The following is a 20,360-nucleotide window of genomic DNA, read 5'->3' on the forward strand; positions in this document are numbered from 1 at the left end:
ATTGATGGGACCTCCTGAAGACCTTCAGCTGAAGAACTGTGCCATAATGTCTAGTAGATATGCATTTCAATATGTTAGTAATACCTAGTCTGCCTGTGAGTGCCCAGGCTGCCATTACTGTGGAAAAAGTGATTTTTTAAAAATCTGTCTCCTGTACCAGGGATAAAGTCTGTACTTTGCCTACCCTATTGGACACCTTTTGACAAGGGTGCCATGGGGCAGCCTGCTTTGAGCTGTGCCTTTTGTTTTCTTGGGGAACAAAGTGAGTGTGGTTACTTGATATCAGATCAAACTCTTATTTTGGGAGGTAGGATAATGCTGGCATTTTGGAGTTGGTCCGGATTTTCTGAGTCCCTGACTGTGAGACAGAGGAGAGAGCAAGCTTTGAGGAGTGGAAAGAGAGGATTTGGAGTTCCTCAGAAGAGAGACTAAGAGCTAACAGCAGGATGTTTGGTGTGGGAGGGATCCCTGATTGTGAAATGCGCTTTTACACCTTTGTTAACCAGAGCCAAGACTGAAGAGCTGCTCAGACATGCTCTGAGATGTTGTTCTCTTGCTGGCTTAAATCAAGGTAGGGATAAAAAACTATGCAAGCAAACACCTCTTTGATCAAGGGAGGTTCCTGCAGGGACCTGTGTGGTGTCAGTGTTTCTCCAGGCAGTGTGACATTTTCTCCTCAAGCTGTCCAGACCTATGTGTCGAACATTTTATACGTTGTGTGCTGGTGGTCAGCTCATAGGGTTTGCTGAGCTCTCCATCTCACAATGTTGCTTCTACAGAAGCAACACCACTTTTTATCTGTAAAATAATAATAATTAGGAAAAGGCAGCTGAGAGTCAACAGTGTCTCTTTCCCACTTGTGGTGAAAAAAAGCTTCTTTTAAAAAAATCTATTGCATGAGTTATATGTGTCTTAATTATCTTCCAGAAAGGTTCTAGAGAAAGCTGTATATGTACAGAAATGTATAGTTGTTGGGGTTTATCTTCAGTTATTTTAAATCTGAAAGTACTTTATTCCTGTTAGGCATTACAAATTAATGAATGAGCAACTTTTGAGTGAGCAACCTTGCTGGCCTGGGGTGCTGAAGGATGTCTGGTGAACTGTGCTGGAATGGCTTGTAACATCATTATGCCAGAAGTGTCTGCCCTTCCTCCTTGATGAGGAGGAAAAGACCTACCTCTCGCCTGCTTTGCATCCCCATCCTGGCTATCAGTTCAAACAATCAGTTTAGAAGAAGTGAAGATTAGGGGACTGTTCTGTGATGGCTGAGGAATGGGCATTCTCCCGCAGAAGCCCTCTCCTAAGGTGTGGTTAGCATGGCATAATAGTAATTGGCAGCATCTATCTCTAAGAGTTTACAAGCTTTGCAGATTTTATCACTGTGATTTTCTGAGTGATTCCCTGAATGTAATCCTTTCACAAAATATGGACCTCATATCCCATATAAGTGTGGTGGTGGAAGACAGGTCCAAATACGAGGAGATAATCATGTAATCTACTAGGGAGTAGTTTACATTGAAATGAGGAAGGGTTGTCTGTAGTTTGTGGTGGTGATCGCTCTTTTGCTGCTCACAGCACTGATCAGGAGGTGAGAGGAGTCCAAACTGTGTGTGTGTGTCCCTGACTAACTTGAAGACTGTGAAGGCAGTCACCTGGATTACGTTGCAGGTGAGACTGGAGGAGTGGATGGTGCTTGGGCAATTGGGCGCTGCAGTTGAACTGGAGAGATGGACTCAAATTGTCAAAATGTTAGTAAGACAGGTGCGAAACAACTGAGTTGGCAAAGCAGGGAGACGTTTACTCTTTGAAATATTCCTTGTTGTGTTTTGGCCAATTCGAGCGAACTGTGCAGTGAATTGTGATGCGATTCACAATTCACTGGTGTGAATTCAGCGTGGTGGTGAGGTGATGCACCACCACACTGAGTTACTGTGTTATAGCCCTTGCTTCCCACCCTCTTGCAGCAGATTATGTGTAGTGGAATAACCTCAGCAGGCTCTGAGCATGCCCGCAGGTCAGCATCCCTGCAGGGGCTTGGAAGAGGCAGTGAGCCTCCAGGAGAGCCTGCCAAGCTGTAGTGGCAAACAGCATCCCTGTGCTATCCTCGTCCCAGGCTGGTGGCACAATTCCTGCAGGGAATGAGCCTGTTCTCTGGAGAGGTGTGTTGGTTGTGTGGGTTCAGATCCCCCTGGGGCAGAACGGGGCTTTGGATACAGGTATTTCATAATCAGAGCAAGTTGCTGCTACTCGTCTTGCGGCTCCTCCAGCTCATGAATGGTGGCTGAGTCAGCCCCATCCAACTGGGTTTCGGTAAAAATGGCTGTCATGGAACAAGCCCATGATTTAACTGGAATGAGCAAATCAACAGTTTCTGTACATAATTCTGGGATAAGTTAACATCTGGGATTTCGTTGTAGGTTTTGTTTTCTTGGTCTGACTGGGGCTTTTTTGATTGTTTTAATCCGCCCAGTCAAGTCGTGTGGAACAATCCATAGATCCTTATGGGTAAATTACTGCAATAAAATGCAGCTGTCAAGCCAAAACTAGTTGGACTCTGTTCTAGCTCCTGCTTTGTGTAGCAAGGCACTTTACATAGCCATAAAATTGCTGTTCTGCCAAGTCCTTTGCTCGTGTATACATACACATGCTCATGTGAGTGCTACTGCCCTGACTATTCGCCAGCTGTCTTCTACATTGCACTCCCTCTTGTCCAGGAAAAATGTCCTTTTGACATTTATATATACATGTTAAAATTACTATGAGCTTGTCAATGCAAACATAGTAAATAAATTTAGGCACAACTCTCTGGAGTGATTGAACTTGTTTTACACTATGCAGCTTGCTTCATAGTGTAAATGGAAATATCATCCTATTAAGAAAAAGCTGTGTTTGTGCAGAGAGGGGCATTATTCTAGCAATAGAGGGATGCTGTGATGAGAAAACTCTCATGAAGGCACATTCTGAAATGAAGATGAGCAGTAGAAAAATCCAGTTGTGGAAAGGGAGGGTGTCAGCTGAGATTAGGGCAGTTGATGAAATATCCAGGGGAGGCTGCAAAACTGTAATTGCTTAGAGGAAAAAAGAATAGGGTGAGATCAGCTGTCTGCATCAGCTATGAACCAGCTCAGGACTGCAGGCTTTGCCTCTAACATCTTCTAGCTGAACGATTCCATTGTTGTATAGACAGAGACGAGATCCAGCTTGGCAACGCTTCCTCATGTTGGTTTGGATATCCTGTGTGTCATCCCTGTGCAGCAGCAATAAGGTGTGGAAATTGCTTCTTTTCAGGAAACGTGTCCAGTTACTGGTAATCCTAATAAAAAGGCATGCAGTGGGAGTCACAGATAAAGAGAGATTGGTGTGACTCATGGGGAGACTCACTCGTGTTTATAAAAGCTCTCCAATGTAGGTGCTCTTTAAGTAGTCCCTCTGTCGTGCTGCTCATGTGTGGCTGTAGTTTGGGGAGTTTTAGCCATTTGTTCATTTGTTTTTAATGACTTTGGGATCACTGCATATACTTCCTGCATGATTCTTTTATTCCACTTTTCCCATTAGATTTGACGGTCTAATGCAGCTTAGCACATTCCTAGCAGCTGGGTGCTGTTGGCGTTACAGCACCACGCTCTTATTTCTTGGCCAAAATTATTATCTGTGGATTTGCATCTGCACAAGCTCTTTGTTTATGCATGGAAGGTGTCTGTTCTTATGTGGGCTTCTAGCAGGCAACTTTGCTGGCCTGATTTGGTATAGATCTGCATCCTTCTTGCCTACTGCTGTGATGATATATATATATTGGTCCTTGAAAACACTTCTGTGATTTTGGGCAGGTTCTGTTTAGGAAAGCTGAGGAATGGGATAAGTCTGTGCTAGAAAACAATATTGACCTGACAAATATTTTATATTCTTGCAGAGAGATCAAATGAAGAATGATTATATGGACATGAAGTCAGCAAGAGGAACAGAAAGGAAGGGGGGAAAAGCCCAGGCAGCCGAATTTGCGTCTTTCAGGGGCTGGGGACGAGGATACTTTGTTTTGACCCTTGTAGGACCCTTTGCTTATTTCAAAGTGTTGAAAATTTCTGTTCTTTGGTTTCGGCTCAGGGTGTGTATTTGTTTTGATTTAGAGGTAGTCACGTGCTTAAGGCTATGCCTAAACTTAATCCTCATGACTAAAAATTAGAGCCATGTGCCAGCATGTGTTGGAGGAGTGCTGACTGTTGGTGGTCCTGGTCTCTGTCCTGCCAGGTTTGCCATATGGCTGTGCTGTCCCAGGGATGGGGGAAGGAATAGTGATAACTGTTTGACCAGAGAGTTAGAAACAGACTTTTCAGTAATACTTATAAACTTACAAGGTGAGTATGACAATTACCTCATGCAAGAAAGAAATATCTTTTGTCCATAGTTATTAATTATTTGGTTTATGTTTTTAACACATCATATCTGGATGACTTAAACATTGGAAAAGTTATGAACATCATGGTCAAAGGTGTTTTGTGCACTAAGTGTTGTAAAATAAAATCCCAAGAGAACCCAAAAAGAGCCCAGTGGTATGGAAAATAGAACTCTGGGCTAGCTTGGAAGTAGTTGTTTCGCTTTCTTTTCTGAAGACTGCTTCCTCTTGAAGAATGAGGAAGAGCAGCACTGAGTAAAGCTTGCATAGCTTTGCTCTCTTCCCCACCCCATGGACATTGCCCCTGCAATTGTCCCCTGTGTGCTTAGAAGGTCATTGTACAGGCAGTTCCCAGGCTACACTATCATCTTTTTTATTTCCTCAGGAAAATCCATATAGAAAACCTCTTTTCTGAGGCAGAAACACAGATGTAAAATGTGCCAGCCATTGGAAGAGGTAGAAGAATGCAGTGTAGGCTCTCAGGTCAGAGAACTGTTCTGTCGCTTAAATGCTGTAGGAAAGTTACTCAGTGACCAGTTACTCACTAATGGTATTAGAGGTTGGTAAACTTGTGGTTAAAAATATGTGCTGCAATTTGGCAAGCCTCGTGGTGTTTGAGATTTTCATTTAAAACCTTTGATCCTGGAGGCAAATAGGTAAGGCAGTTTCAAGGACTTACTAAGTCTTTTGACTCCAAGATTATGTAGAAAAGCTGCAAAAAGGCTCAAGACCAACAAAACTCAGATAAACACATGATGGGCTCTGTCTCTGAGTTCTCTATTCTGCCCTGCTTCCCCTAGCAGTGGGGTTTTGATGCCTGGTGTTGCCAAACCTGGTGTCACAATGTTTGCAGTGGCAGGGACGGACCATGCTGACTGCTCGGTCCCTGGGGCTTTTGCAAAGCATTGCAGTGATAGTCAGGCCCTGCAAAACCATGAGATTCCTGTAAAAATTAGGAGGTTTTTGAAACTCTCTTCAATAGAACAGATGGTTTTTGTGTGAAATTGAGTCACTAATGCAATAAGCTGCTTTCAGCAGCTGCAATGACTGCGGCTTTGAGCTGGGTGCGTCTGTTTGTTGAGGGTCTCTGGTGTGCTCGTGTGCCATTAGAGGGCTCTGCTGATTAGGGGTTCCCATGGTGTGTTCAGCCCTGCTCCCCACAACCCTACCAGGTGAGCCCCTGCATGTCTGGGCTCTGATCAGCATCCTTATCACTCCTGTACCAGCAGCAGCTGGCGTGGAGCAAACTGGTGCTCCAGGGGTGCTGAGCAGTTGGACAGAGCCTGGGGCAGCCTGCAGATGTGTGTGAGCCAGCTGTTCTCCTACACCTTCCTGACATGCTGCCTGGTAATTGGAATGGCTTCAGGGGCTCCCTCAGGGCGCTGCTCTGCTGGGAAATCTTTTTTCATTGACGTTTTTAGGCACGAGGATTCCCAACCTGGCATATGGGCAGAGCTTTGTCATGCAGCCCTGTGTGACATACCACTCAAGGCAGAGATGTTTTTGAACCCAGCTTGGGGTACCTTTATTTCTAGATCTCTTACTATTTCTTATATGCATGATTTTCTTCTCATATACACTAAAAGCTCAAGTACTGTAGACACTGAGATTCTATCTTCCATACACCAAAATAAGAAATGGAGAACAATGAAAACAAGCAGCAGAAAACTTATTGTCTGTCCTGTCCTCAGATTTTCACCTGAGACTGGGGTATGGTTGACTTTACTGCAAACTTGACTTATTTCAGCCAGGGCTGGCCTCATTATTTGCTAAGCATCCAACTGAAGTTAATAATAGTTATCTTGAATGTCCAGTCAGTACTCTCTGGTGTCTTATGTGTATATTTTTAGAAGACAGTCAGGTTTGAGTCATTTTTTTGATAAACTGCTCCCCATAAAATATAAGATTATTCAATAAGCAGTTTATTCAGTGGCTCCAGTATTTCCTGTGAGAGCTGCTCCTGCATCTGGCAGTACTTGAGGATGGATTGAAATCTGTGAAGCATTTCCCAAAAGCTGTGAATCAATGATGGTTGTGTCAGAGATGGAGGGGAAGTGTCCAAGCACACACACTCTGTTCCAGGCCACAAATGCCTTCTGTGCTGGTGAGGGGCACTGTACAGACATCCTGTACCTTCAGGGAATGAGTTGTGAAGGGTGGGGAGGGTGGGAGAGGGCCATGACTGCACCTAAAAGTATCTGTTGGTATATGCTTTTGGTATTGCTGGAATACCTCATCTGGCCTGCAGTAATTGTTGAGGTATACCCAGAAATTCATCTCTTACCATTGTCTGTGATTAAAGCTGAAGCTTGTTTTTTTGTTTGACTGCTGAATAAACTTCCTGAATTGAGTGACTTCATGGGTGCCTTCAGAAATGAAGCAGGCCGTGTGATAACAAACTGAAAACAAAAATCAGGAGAACAATTTGGAAGGAATAGCTGAGCTACTTTTTCATTGAGAGATAAATGACACTGGTGAGAGTAAATTGGAACAGAACTGATTGTGCACAAATTCCCTGTATACCTCTCCAGGGCACATGCAGCAAGTGTATTTTTATGTTGTCGGTGCTGGAAGAGAGGAGGCATTTTCTATTGGTACAGCACCAGAGGCTCCTGAGAAGTGGATGCTAATATTCCTTTGGACACTGTGGCATCTGTGGGGCTGTGTGGAGAGCCTGGTATTGCTCATATGTGCTAGTAACAGAACACCTCTGTTCTATGTATTTTTTTCTTTCTTAGCTTCCTTCACAATCTCTCTTCATAAAGCGGACAACACCACAGTTACGATTAAACTGAAACCTGGTCTTCAAGCAAACTGTCGAATCCGCATGAAATATGTCATCGTGTCTGAACTCAAGATAAAGCCTGGGGACAATGTGACTTTTACCTTCACCTGTAATACTCCAGAGAAGTATTTCATCACGGAAATTCAGAAAAATATTGGTAAGATACAGATTTTTGATTTTTCCCCAGTAATAATTTTCCTCTGGTTAAACCAAATGCTTTTTTTCCTGCTGCTGTATTAAAGTATCTGCCATAATCTTAGGTAAGAAGAAATCCTTGAGCACTGATAAATAACCTTGAATGAGTGCTACAACTGAGTAAGCAAGAAGTCTGTATTGCAGCTGGCAGAATTAATGTTGACTTGGCTGTGCTGGAAACAGATAGAATGCAGTTTGCTGCATTAATTCCTTGCTGCTTTTCCTTTTCCCACAATTTATAAACCCATCAAAGATATTTTTGTTCCTGACAAAAGCCTCTGAACACTTATAATAATATATTATGTATTTGAACAGCTTGATTGTGTCTATAAGGACAACAGAAACATTGAAGACCTGCATATGTTTCTTTATCTTTAATGAATGTTATTGAAGTCAAGAAACTGTAAATTCAGAAGTGTAACTGAAGCTTCTTCTGCTTTGAATGTTATCCCTGGTGTATGTACTCTTTAATGGGATGAACACGTGCTACTTCTCAACTAGATCCCAAACTTCATTGGGTATTCAGTCTTTAGTAATATCTTCATTATTTTTGGGGTGATGTTCAAGAATAATTCTCTTCATGTTTTGGAATTTTATTCACATGATTCATGCAGATAGTAACACTCATTGTATCTCATATATTTGCAAGACACACTCGTGATATTTCTTCTTTTAACTTGAAGCCTAGACATGGATTAAAGTTAATTATTTTGAGTGTCAATCAGCTGCTTGGATTTTTCAGATGAAAGTTTTCTGGGTTCCCCCCAGAATTCTGCAGTGACAGTTGTTGTTCATCCGGGCAGCAAGGGAACAAAAATACAAGTTCATGGCAAGCAGTAAAACATTTAAAGATGAATGATTTTCCAGGAACTCTCTGGGGAACATGGGATAAAATGGATTCTCTAGATCTGTGATTTCCAGCTCTCTTGACACTGCATTTGTCCCTTTTGCCCACAGTGAATAGACTCTGCCCTATTCACTAAATACCTTCTAAATTCTTCAGCAAACAAGGTGGAATACTAGGGACAATGAATCCCTCCTATTAGTCAGCCTGACTAAAGCAGGTTTATCCTGTCTATTCTATGGCCTGGGAGTCCTGTTTGGAGACAGCCCATGACCATGTTACAGGAGTGTCTTTTAGAGAACGTAGAGGAAAAGATGAGTGCAACCTAAAAATTGTGATAATAGCAAGAAAGGGGAAGTATCAAACTCGCCTTTTAATGGAATGCTTTCCAGAGTGTATCACTGCTCTTCTCTCTCTGCATTTAGACTGTGTGTCAGGCCCATGTCCCTTTGGAGATGTTCATCTTTACCCACCGGGGCTACCTCGCCTTAACAGGACTTACATCTGGGATGTGAAGGCAAGTACAAAAGCTGGACTTGAACTAAAATTTTCTACCTCCTGGCTAAGGCAGATTGAACCAGGAGAGACGTGCCCAGACTCTGTTAGCTACAACATCAACAGCTCTATTGATAATGCCACGGTCAACATCGGCACTTTCTGCAGGAACGGCTCCGTGTCCCGCGTCAAGCTGCTGGGAGGAGTTGTCATGTCCCTGCACCTCCCGTGGCACTTGCCTCTCGCCACCTCAGGCTTCAACATAGCCAGCAGGGCTTCCATAAAACGTGAGTACTGAGCGCTGCAGCTTCCTCCTGCAGATTGCAGCAGAATCTGTTTCAACCTTTCTTCACAGCTAACCTTCCAGTCTTGGTGCTGCTATCCCTAACTCCCTTTCACGTCATCTTTTCTGGAAACTATTGTTGTATGATTTTTAGTTTAGTTAGATGGTGTTCCTCTGGAGTCAAAGTATTTGATGTACATTAATAATTTTAAATCCCTTTAAACTTCCTAAAACTTAAACATACCTACTTTCTTGTTTTTGTGAATTCAGCTGTGTGAGTGTGAGACTAGGTAGTATAATTAGAATGAGTCAGAGATTTTTTTGCTGGTTGTGGTGTGTAGTTGGGCTTGTTTATTTTTAAAAAAGTTTCTTTAACTTCTGGAGCCCCAAACCAATACCTCTCTTCAGGAGAGGAGTGTGGGAAAAGGTGAAGCAGTGCCTGGAAGGCACAGGAGGCTGCATAAATACATTTATCTGTTTCAACTTGCATAGTAACATAAACTGTTGTGTAATAATCTTCCTAAAATACCTGGAATATTATACAGCAATCAGTGGGTTACTTTGTGATCTCATGACAAAACTTTCTCTGTACTTGAATTCTAGTGCTGTTGCTATCAGTTATAAAAGAAATCTGGTCCAGGTTCAAGCTTCTAGAACATGAGTGTTTTGTATAATTCCTGGCACTCCTCACACTTGCACATTATCACTGGAGTCCTAGAGTGGGACCATAATCTCTCTGTACCCAACTTCACACTGCCAAGAGTCATCCAAGGATAAAGTGTCTTATGCAGCCTGCACGTTTCACATTTGTGTTTTAATATGCCTATCTGAGGCTCTTTGCTGGTGTACTTTTGTTAAATTTAGGAGGTTTTTGTAAAGAGAGCTACATGCTGCTATAAAAGCTTGCAGCTTTTGTTTCCCAAAACCCAGTGGAGCAGAAGCAGTTATCAGGTTGTGTGTTTGCTCTTGCAAATCCAAATGTAGAAGTAGGAATTAGGATCTTGCCCTTGCCAATAATAAAGGCTTGTCTGTCCATGTACTTGAAAGGTTAACCTGCTAAACTGCAAATGCAGTATTAATACATTCCTTACCTTTTCTGTAATTGAAGACAAAAGAATCAACTCAAATATATGTTTTAGTCTGAGCGTTTTGTAATAACCTAACTTGTAGCTGGAGTGGGTGATCTCGCTGTCAAAATAAAAAGACTCTGCTTCTTGGGTGCTAGATATGCCAGTGTGTCTTCAGTAACTGGAGCTTATTTTATATGTTGTGATTCACTCCCTGTTTTAGGGTTATGCATCATTGAATCCATTTTGAAGAGGGAGTCTTCAATCACCCTGATGTCCCCTAACTACCCACTGGGCTTTCCAGAAGACGAGCTGATGACGTGGCAGTTTGTGATTCCTCCCAACCTGAGAGCAAGCGTGTTCTTCCACAACTACAGCCTCTCCAACTGCGAAAGGAAGGAGGAGAGGGTGGAGTACTACATCCCTGGCTCGCCCAGCAACCCGGAGGTGTTCAAGCTGAGCGACAGCCAGCCTGCCAATATTGCTGGCACTTTCAACATGTCCCTGCAGGGCTGTGATCAGGATGCCCAGAACCCTGGCATTCTTCGCCTGCTCTTCCAAGTCGTCGTTCAGCACCCGCAGGTTGATGAGAGTGAGTACCTGCCTGCCCCTTTTGTTGCTTTTGCTTACAGATGTCTGGCCTGAGCACCACAAGGGAGATAAATACTCTTTTTTGTTATTTTCCTTGGACTTTGGTCCTTCTATGAGTTTAAGGAGATTGCCAAGCAACGCTGAGGCCTGTTTTATTGCCCAGGGTAGCACTGGTCACCCGTACAGCAAGGCAAGCGGCGATGCTGAAATGTGCAATTTGCAATGGACTATTTAGTGCTGCTGTGTTTTTTACACCGTAACTTATAAGTGGAGACTCCTTTCCATTTCCAGCACCCGAATCATGTAATTGAAAAATGCCTTTAATAGTTCTGCGTTCAGACATGAGACTCAACATTTTAAAGGTCATTCTTTAAAAAACATGAACCCAGTTTTTTGTACCCTTCGTGAGCAGCTGCTCCTAACAAGGTGAAACCTGCTGTCATGGTAGATAGCAAGATCTGTGGTATTAACTGGTGAATTGAGAGATGTAAAATTGTCTCTGTATTGGTAGTGGCATCGATATGCATCTTCCCTTCCTTTCTTCCTTTGAGGTTTAATTTTGCTTCCTAGAGGAAGTTGAACATCAACAAGTGTGAAGAAGTCACATTAAATACAAAAACTGTCAGTAAGATATTCCACTAATAATATCTCCTCCATACTTGGATGTTCTTTACATTTCTTTCTCTATACTGAGAAAATAATTTTTTTCTGTTTTCTGGCCCCAAATTCAGATTGGTTTAGCACAATGATTTATAATACCAGAGCATTTCTCTAAAAACAGAAATAAAAGGCCTGTCTAGGTAATGAGCCATGGATTGAGTGATTTAGCCTCTGACTTTGCAACTCTGACCTCAGTTCAAGGTGCACTTACTGCAAAAGAGCAGGTGGAGGAAAGTACACACTCGACTGCCACTGTGTCACGAGCTACTTAGAGATTTCTAGGTAATTTTAGAGAGAATAAGGTTTGACTGATTTGTGCCCTGAAGTTACATATCCAGAAAGAATCTGTAGCATCTCACAGTTACAGTTCTTTCTTCTTTGTCTGTCTAGCCTGGCTCTGTTTATGAACAGCAAATCCTGACAGAATTGCTGTTAACAAAATTGTGTTTGCTTACATTTATTGTGTGTTGCATCTCGGAAGCTAGACAGAATGAAAACATTATATTCAGTTAATCAGCTTTATCTCCCTTCTTCTTTTGAAAGCAAAAAGAATTTTAATATATTTATGGCCAGGAGACAAGACGATAATCACGTAAAAAATCAAAAACATGTTGTCATTCTGTGAATGAAATGCAAGTAATAAACCATTTGGATTTAAGAGACAACAGTGGTTTCTCTAGGGATTTTATAGGATTTTTGTAGTTATATAAGTTCCATCAAAGATTCAAATTCAGCCCTCAGGTTGCCATCTGCAACATTGGTCTTATTAAAAATGCATTGCTATCTGCATATTCGCAAAGCTTCCCAAACATTTGGGTATTCCACAGCTGTCTGTGGTGCTTGTCATTAAATAAGAAGAAAATATGGCTCTTTCTAATCACAATAACTTCTTGATCTAACTCTTCCTGTGTTTAGCTGCTGCAGGAAAAAACATTCTGAAAAATGATAACCTTGCGGTGGGAGTCCTAGGTTACATGCTTGGTTGTGCCAATGACTTGGATAATTCCATTTGACCACTTGCTTTTTTGTCTGCCTGATTTCCCACATGGGAGAAAGCTATTTTATTCACCTTTTGTGTATGACTTTGAGATCTGTAGCTAAAGCTAAAACCAGAAAATGAAGAGTAGTAATAGAATATGTGTGTATATAGGTACACTATTTTCCCCCCTGTCCTTTGTAGAATCATTGAATGGTTTGGGTTGGAAAGAACCTTAAAGATCATCCAGTTCCAAACTGCCCTGCCATGGGCAGAGACACTTCTACTAGGCTGGCTTGCTTTTTTTTAACATCAGAGAGAGGTGCCTTAATAGCAGCATCAGGATGTTGTGTGGATCCAAAATCTATCTTTCCACATGGCAGTCAACCTTTATGAGCTACACTTGCATTTTTTTTCCTCTTTCCTTCTACCTTCTCCTTCCAGATGTTCCAAGAAGAGGTGAAGGAAGTTCTGCTTCTTGGCTGTAATTGCTCTGGGGTGTTTTTCGTTGCAGATGTCACCCATTTGGTCGACCTGAGCAAGGAGAAGAACATGACTGTGACAATACACGTGGAAGGGTGGCCCAGCCGCACCCCCCTCATGTCTGAGCCCATATGCCTGATCTGCAAGGATCCTCGCACCTGCGACCGTGCCTTGACTTTAACCTCTGGTGCTGTCTACAGGATCTCCTTCCTGTGCAAGGACTTGTCCCAGCTGAGGATCACGGCTGAAAAAGGCATAGGTACTACCAAAGTGGCTCAATGCTATTTCCTAGGGGATGCTTTTGCATGTTTTTCCCCAGGGGTCAACCAAACTTGTTCCCTTGCTTTGGCTTTAAACCAGGTGTTGGCCAGCTGGGAGATGGGTGCAATGAATCTGTAGGTGATCTTGTTCAGTACATCATTCTACCTTTAAGAATAGAAACTGTGTAACTATTCCTAGAAGAGAAGAGATAGAAGTCACCTAAGTCACTGCAAATTATGGAAACAGAGTCAGAGACCCATAAATCTGCCCATGAAAATGCAGGACCAAAGTTGCCATCAGGAGGGCATCTTGTTCTGCTTGCATGTCCCCTTGATGTAGGATTTCCCCAAATGCTTTCAACTACAGGTAGAAAAGAGATTTGAAGTATCTGTACCTTGACTGGTCTGCATCAGTGTCCCAGTCAGCAGATATATCTTAAGTGAGGGCCTTTGAATATGTTTCTGTCTGTTTCTTTGGTGTCCTGCACCTGTTCAGGAAAACTCTTTAAATACAAACAATACACGTTTGGATAAAGGTTACTAAGAGAGGATATTTTCTTAGGTAGATGCTTATCTTGGCCTGTAATGCAAACCTGACAGTACTCTGCAGGTGCCTAGGTATTTCCTCTGCAAGAAATACTCAGCTCTTTGGGTTTTCTTTTTGTTTTTGCAGGCTGTATGGATATTCGTTGGTGTCAGAAAAAGATTTATTCCCTTTCAGTGCCCAAGGCTATTACCCGATTGCCAATTCGACTGCATAAGTTTAATTGGAAGCTCTTGGCCACTGATATGATCAACGTAGAAATTACATCTCCGTCCTTGAAACTTCAGCAACACATTCCAGAGCAGAGGTGCAACACAAGCTACAGTTACAGCATTGTTAGTGCCACCCCAGAGACAGAGCTGAATGTTGGTGTGTTCTGTCCTGGTGGATCTATTGAAAAGATTCAGATGAGGAATAATATCACCATATCCTTAAAAACATTTGGTAAAGGATTCATCAATGAATCTATCCCTCAGGATCTGAAAATGTCTTTTGTGCCACATATTAAAGGTAAGGTACTAGATTTTGTACTACTTTGTTGTACAGTGATAGATCTCTCAATAGGCTTATTAAAGCACATATGGGTGAACAGAGTTCAATCCTTTAGCAATGGCTCTATGACTAGATTCTAGAATCAGTCTTTATCTGAACCAGTGATGTGGTTTATTTCGGGAAGAGAGAAGGAGCTTTGTATTCCAGGTAGTGGATAGTTGATTGTGCCAAATTCTGCAGGTATGTCTGTGTTTATTGTGATAACACTGATGTGGGAAAGGACAGTAATTATCAAAACTAAGTTTTCTTTTCTTCTTTCCCTTTTGCTACAGATGAGTGCATATTCACCGTGAGCCCAAATCCAAAAGCTAAAGTTTACTTGCAGACTCCCAACTCACCTTATGGTTTGCCTCCTTATGTTTCCATATCCTGGTTCATCACTGTGCCCAGCAAGCAGACTGCCCGCCTCAGGTTCTCCAAGGACCGCATGGGCATCGCCTGTGAGACGGGCCGTGCCTTCGTCAACATCAAGGAGGAGACGCCGGGAGCAGAGGAGATCGTGCGCCGTGAGGACGAGCTCCTGCCCCAGCCCCGAAACATGCTCCACAGCTTCTGGGTGAACGTCTCCAACTGTAGGCCTGTGGATAAGACACAGCTGGCCTTGCAGTTCTGGGTGACTTTGGCTGACAAGCAGCTAGGTGAGTGCTGTGAGGTTGTGGTGGTTTGTTTTCTGCTTGTTTCCTTGCTTTCCCTTGAGGTAAGAGGAATGGATGGTGGTCCTCCTTGGATGTAGATTCCTGCCTCTGGAAAAGTCTGTCCCTCAAAAACTTCAAGAGTTTCAGCTGGATATTTCTAGGAGCTGGGGAAGAAGGAGGGGTTTTAATGTGGTATGGTTTTTTGGGGGGCAGGAGGTGTGTTTCTGGGTTTTTTTTCGTTGACGCAAGAAATGGCAAGGATTGAGGTAGTAAGACTAGATTTCATTTTTTAAAAAAAATTCATTTTTTTAATTGGAGGTAACAGACAGAATATGTAATAAGATCAAGTGATGTTTTTCCCTTCCAGGGTCACAGACCTAGTGAACAGCTTGGGATTTGATTATGCAAACTTATTCATCCAAGTAGTCTTCACTTCATGTTAGCAGTTCAATTAGTCTCAGTGTTCACATGAGCAAGAAATCCTCCCTAGGACAGGTCTGACCATTTAATGGAGATTGGGCCCTGACTGCTACCAGCAAATTCTGTTTTCTTGTTCTCTTTCATCTCCCTGAAACATAAACAGTTTTTAAAGAAAAGATGAGGGGGCATTTTTTGGGTAGGCTTTCCTTATGTAAATTTGCTTCACATTTGCACTTTCTAATTTTTTGATCTTTTTTTTTTTCAATCTGTGCTTCTTTTGAAACTTGCAGCATTTTTCTTTGCTCATGCATGGACTTCCCTAATCAATTTTATGACTCCTAGAAAACCCCAGGTCAACACAACCTATGTATTTCAGAGAAAAGGATGGTTTTGTGGGGAATCTGTGGAAATGCCGCTATTTCTTCTTTTGAGTCCTTCTCTGTTTCTTTCATCTCTTCCTTGCCTATTCAGCTAGAGACGTGTGAGGTGCTGTGGGTAAGTTTAGCAGTGCATGAGCTCTATCAAAAACTCTTGGAGGTGGGTGGGTTGGTTGGGTTTTTTGGTTGTCCTCCACTGCCAACAGCAGGAGTTTGTTGTTGCTTGGCCTCCAATCTCTTGGAAATGGCTTGTGTTGCCCTGTGGCAGGCATGGCTTAGGAACTCCTGCTCTGCCCGCAGCTGCTATGCTTAGAAGCTCTTAAAGGGGTTCAAACCCAGACAGATTTTAGGGGAAGGCTGGGTGTTCCTTCTTTTGCTCAGTGTCCTTGTTCCTTGTCTGTTTGCAGACCTCGGAATCATACTTGCTGTGGTGGCTGGGGCTGGAGTTCTCGCAGTGATTGGACTGACCGTGTGTTGTGTTAAGAAGAAGTAAGTTCATAATCCAGCATGTGTAACTTAGCAGTTCAAGAGAGCATTTTGGGAGAGCTGCTGGGCCCTCTGCTTCATGTGTTGATATCCTTTGAACCAGGGTCTAAAGCATGAGGAAGGCACAGTGGAAGTAGCGTTAACCCCGGGAATGCTTCTTTACTCTAAACTGACAAACTTCAAGAGCAGAGCAGTGTTCCTGGAGTCACATTACTTCAACCTGCGGAGCACTACTTACCTTGGCCTTAAGTGCAGGCTTTCGGGTGTGCTATGAGTCAGGTGTTGGTTGGACTTCCTCAGCAGTCCCTGCAACATGAAATCCCAATGAATGTGGCTGTTGCATGCATGACTCCACTCAAGTCTTTGTTCAAACAAGCTGTGAACTCATGCAGATACACTAAGAGTTATCTTTCGTCCACAGAGCCTCCAGCAACTTCTGGAGGGAGCACATGAAGTGGGAGCAATTTTCTGTGAGAGGAGCCCTTGGGGGAGAGAAGTGGGTTGTGCAAAGCTTACATGCATGGCATTACTCATATGAGCAGAGTCTGGAGTCATTCATAGCCTGGGCTTTCTCATACGTGTATGCTCAGGGCTGTCAAGGTGGTTGGTCCTGAAGCTGTAGAGATGGAATGAATTTATGCAATATGGTGACTAGTGCAGTTAGGGACACATTTTCCTGCCACACAGGAAAGACTTTACAAATACAGGCTTAAAAGTCTTCAGTTCAGCCTTTGTTCTTTCCAATTTAGGGGCAGTCAGTCAGGAAAGCGTAATTAAGAAAAATTAATTTGATTTCATTTTGACTCAGTATCTTGTCTTCAGTAACACAGCCTTGTTTTTGTGAGGATCTAGTGGTCTCTGAGTCTTACTAATGCCAGTGGAAACTGTGGGACTTGGTTCAAGTGCACAGCCAGAATCCCAGTGCTTGGGAGACCATTGGAGTTAATCTTGCAAACTTCAGGGTCAGCAGAGCAGCAGTGGGTAACCAAATAGCATGAAGTTGTTTTCTGCTCTGTTAAAAAAGAGTGTCTAGGCTCAAGAGTTATTTCTCCCAAAATTGCAAGTAAATTCTTTAATCCAGGTAGGCTGCCTGACACTCTGTGGTTGGGATGAGTGAAGAGAAGCTGTTGTTACTGAGTTCCAGCGCGCCAGACGTGTTGTTTTTGACCTGTTAACAATTTCACCTCTGTAACAGGAAGAAGAAAACCCAGAATCCCATGGTGGGAGTGTACAATGATAACGTGAACACCCAGATGCCTGGAAGAAAAGGCTCATTCAGAAAAGGGAGGCAAAACAATGAGTCTCATGTCTATGCAGTTATTGATGATGCTGTGGTCTATGGACACTTGCTGAAGGAGTCCAATGGCTCCGTTTCTCCAGAAGTTGATGTCTACCGGCCTTTTGATGGACCCATTGGTAGCATGCCACCTTCTCCACCTCCATTCTCCTTCAGAAAAGACATTAAATGCTCTTCTAACCCTGAGGAGGAGCCTCTGCCCCTGATGGACATAGACCAAGACACTTACACATTTGCTCATCAGAAATCAGGGCAGTCAGAGGACAATGGAGATGCAAATAAAAAGGATAAGGGGGATACAGGCATGCCCTTGCTGGAAAATAAGGAACAGGATGGTTTAGTGGGGTAATTTTATGCCACAGTTTTCTGTGGAAACACAGGTGTAAGGACAGTGACCTAAGACAAAAACATACTGAAGAGGAGTGTTATTTTTAAATATGTTTTTATCTTGTTTTGTTTCATTTGTGTGTTTTCAGTTGGTTTTTTTTGTCCTTTCTTTTTAAACTTCAGCTGTTAATAGCTTTCAGTTTTAAAGTGAACACCTAGCAAACTCAATTCCAGTCAGGACTCTCCAGGACTGGTTGTGAAACAGGTGCCAAAGGTGTGCTTCTGCTTTTTACTATATGGGCATCAGGAAAGTTAATTCCTAACCACCAGCTTAAAACTGGCCACTGGTAGTGGGGAGAGTGTTCTGTCCAGTATTTCCTCCTGTCACAAGCCATTATTTGTCTGAATGTTGGTTGGTGACTCCCAGCAGATACAGACTGCATCCCTGTCTCAAGGCAGCTCCAGGTTGCACACGTCCAGGCAATCTGCTAATATCTGACCAAATCCAAAAAATCTAAAATCTGACCGTCCTTTCCATCACTTGTACCTTGAAAATCCATCAGATGTAGCATGCCAGTGGCTATGTGAGTGTAGTGAAAGACCATGTGTGCTGCCAGGAAGAGCTCTGTGCCTGTAAATCAGTGTGATCATTTGAGCTTGGACTCTTCTCCTTCAGAAGATAAGTTATGGATTTTCTCTAAGTTTCAGCTGATGCTGTTATACTTGGATTCCACCATGTGAACTTACACCACAGACTATTTTATTTGCTCTTTGACAAAAACAATTTCAAAAGTCTAAACCAATTTGTGGTTCTGTTCAGGTGCCTGTGACATTAACATTTTACTAATACCTTGCACTTTTGTTTCAAGTGAGAGTAAGGATTCGATAAAGAAATAATGATGTGGTCATTCAGCTGTTTACCAGTGCTTTTCACTTCACCTGTTACTAAGGTTTAAAATACTGGGTAAAGAAAATTGTTTACAGCAGCTGGTGTCTCTGTAATGCAAAGAATGAATCCGCAGGAAAAGCCTAGAGGTTTAAATATTTTTTTTTGGTATATCAGTCTGAATTTAGCAACCATGTTGTTATGATGGTGGGGACAGTTTTTGACTTCTGTCAGAACTTACACTGCAGTTGTCTAGCTGCCCCTGAAACGTATCTCTTAAAATCAGGTCTCATTTAAGTGCTGTAGTTAGCATGCCCCTCAGCTTCTGTGCCTTTGACAACACAAGGGCCAGATTCCTTGTGGCAATGAAGTTGCCTTTTATATACAAACATCTGCCTTGTCCAGGTGTGCAGTTTACTGAGGGTGTTTGTAATTTTGTGTGCAGCACTAGACTCAACAACTGGAGAATTTCTCTCCAAAAACCTTACCATGACTGTTTCTGGCTTAGTGATACACAGAGGTGACATGAACCTTTTAGACAAGTGTTGCATTCAATGATGCTAAACATAGAATAATATTTAAAACTAAAATGCCTTTATTAGAAACCTTACTGTTTACATTAAGTAAAAGTGTGGATTTCTTCCTGTGTTAACTATGCTGGCACTGCTCATTGACTATTTGGTCAAGTGTGTGTATTTAACAGTGTGTTAATACTGCTTGGACCTCTGCACAATTCAGTATAATGTCATACCTGACACAGTTTTCTGCAGCATATATCAAAACACATGCCAACTAAAAGTGCCTTTAATTGTTCCAGGTACCTTCCTGCTCATTTTTATCACTTTCAATACATAAATGTGTATCCCTAGATCTCTGGCTACTCACTGGAATCAAAGTGTACTGGATCATTTTGGTGTCATTTGAGAACTTAAAAAGATTTCTGCAATACTGGTATCAGTTTTTCTCAGGTAACTGAATTGCCAAAACCTATTTTATCAGAGTAGTCCAGTTGTGCATTTGTCTGATCAGTGTTCCTCACTTCTGTTTTATTGAATAGTCTGTAAAAGAAATTCAACGCTTTCTTATCCCTCTAGCTCAACTTCTTCAGTTTCTTAGATGAAATTTTTAGTTCATGTTCCTTGTAACCAACAGGAAGAAAACATAAAGGAGGTTGGGCATTTGTTCACAGCCTCTTGATCCTTGAGAATATGATTCTTGTTGACTGATACTTTTATGTGTTCTAACTCAGCTTTTCATGTGACAGTATAAACCTTAGTTTACAGATGTCCCCAGTCTAAGGTTGACCTTCACTATGCTTATTTGGTGTGTGTAAAGAAAGAGTTCAGGCACAGATTTCAGTTTGTTTTGCATTAAGAGAAAGTTGTGACTTATTTTTTTTTTATTATTAAATAAATAAATAATAATGCTACTGCCAACTGGAGTAACTAATGTATCTCCTTTTTTCTTGTGTGTGTGTGTGTGTGTGTGTGTGTGTGTGTATACTCAGGCCATCACCCTGGACAATAGAAGGGGGGTTCTAGGGAACCTGGTTTCCTGGGATAATAAACTGCTCTCTGTGCATGTCCTCATTCTTGTGTAGCCAGTGATACACTATTAATGACTGTTTTCAAAGCCATGTGTTCAGATCATTGAGGAGAAGGGTTGTAAAATACTTGTAGATTTTATATAAAAATAAACGCTTCAGTGGCTTCTCAGTAGGGTTGAGATGTTTGTAATTTATCCATGCCCAAATGACACATAAAATTGAATTCAAAATTAATTTCTTTTCAAGGATAATAGTACATTT

The 20,360-nt window shown here is 42.2% G+C and overlaps 1 protein-coding gene across 1 annotated transcript; it reads left to right on the plus strand.

The window, feature by feature from the left end:
• Positions 1–6,418: 6,418 nt before the first annotated feature.
• On the plus strand, positions 6,419–19,994 carry CDCP1 (CUB domain containing protein 1). Its single transcript, XM_005423968.2, has 9 exons — positions 6,419–6,494; positions 7,129–7,332; positions 8,640–8,996; positions 10,283–10,651; positions 12,801–13,028; positions 13,703–14,083; positions 14,398–14,763; positions 15,965–16,046; positions 17,239–19,994. Exons 1-9 carry the CDS (start codon positions 6,419–6,421, stop codon positions 17,687–17,689), a joined length of 2,514 nt encoding a protein of 837 aa, XP_005424025.1. The 3' UTR covers positions 17,690–19,994.
• The last annotated feature ends 366 nt before the right edge of the window (positions 19,995–20,360 follow it).

Source organism: Geospiza fortis, unplaced genomic scaffold (assembly GCF_000277835.1).
Source record: "Geospiza fortis unplaced genomic scaffold, GeoFor_1.0 scaffold346, whole genome shotgun sequence".
Taxonomy (NCBI): Eukaryota; Metazoa; Chordata; class Aves; order Passeriformes; family Thraupidae; genus Geospiza; species Geospiza fortis.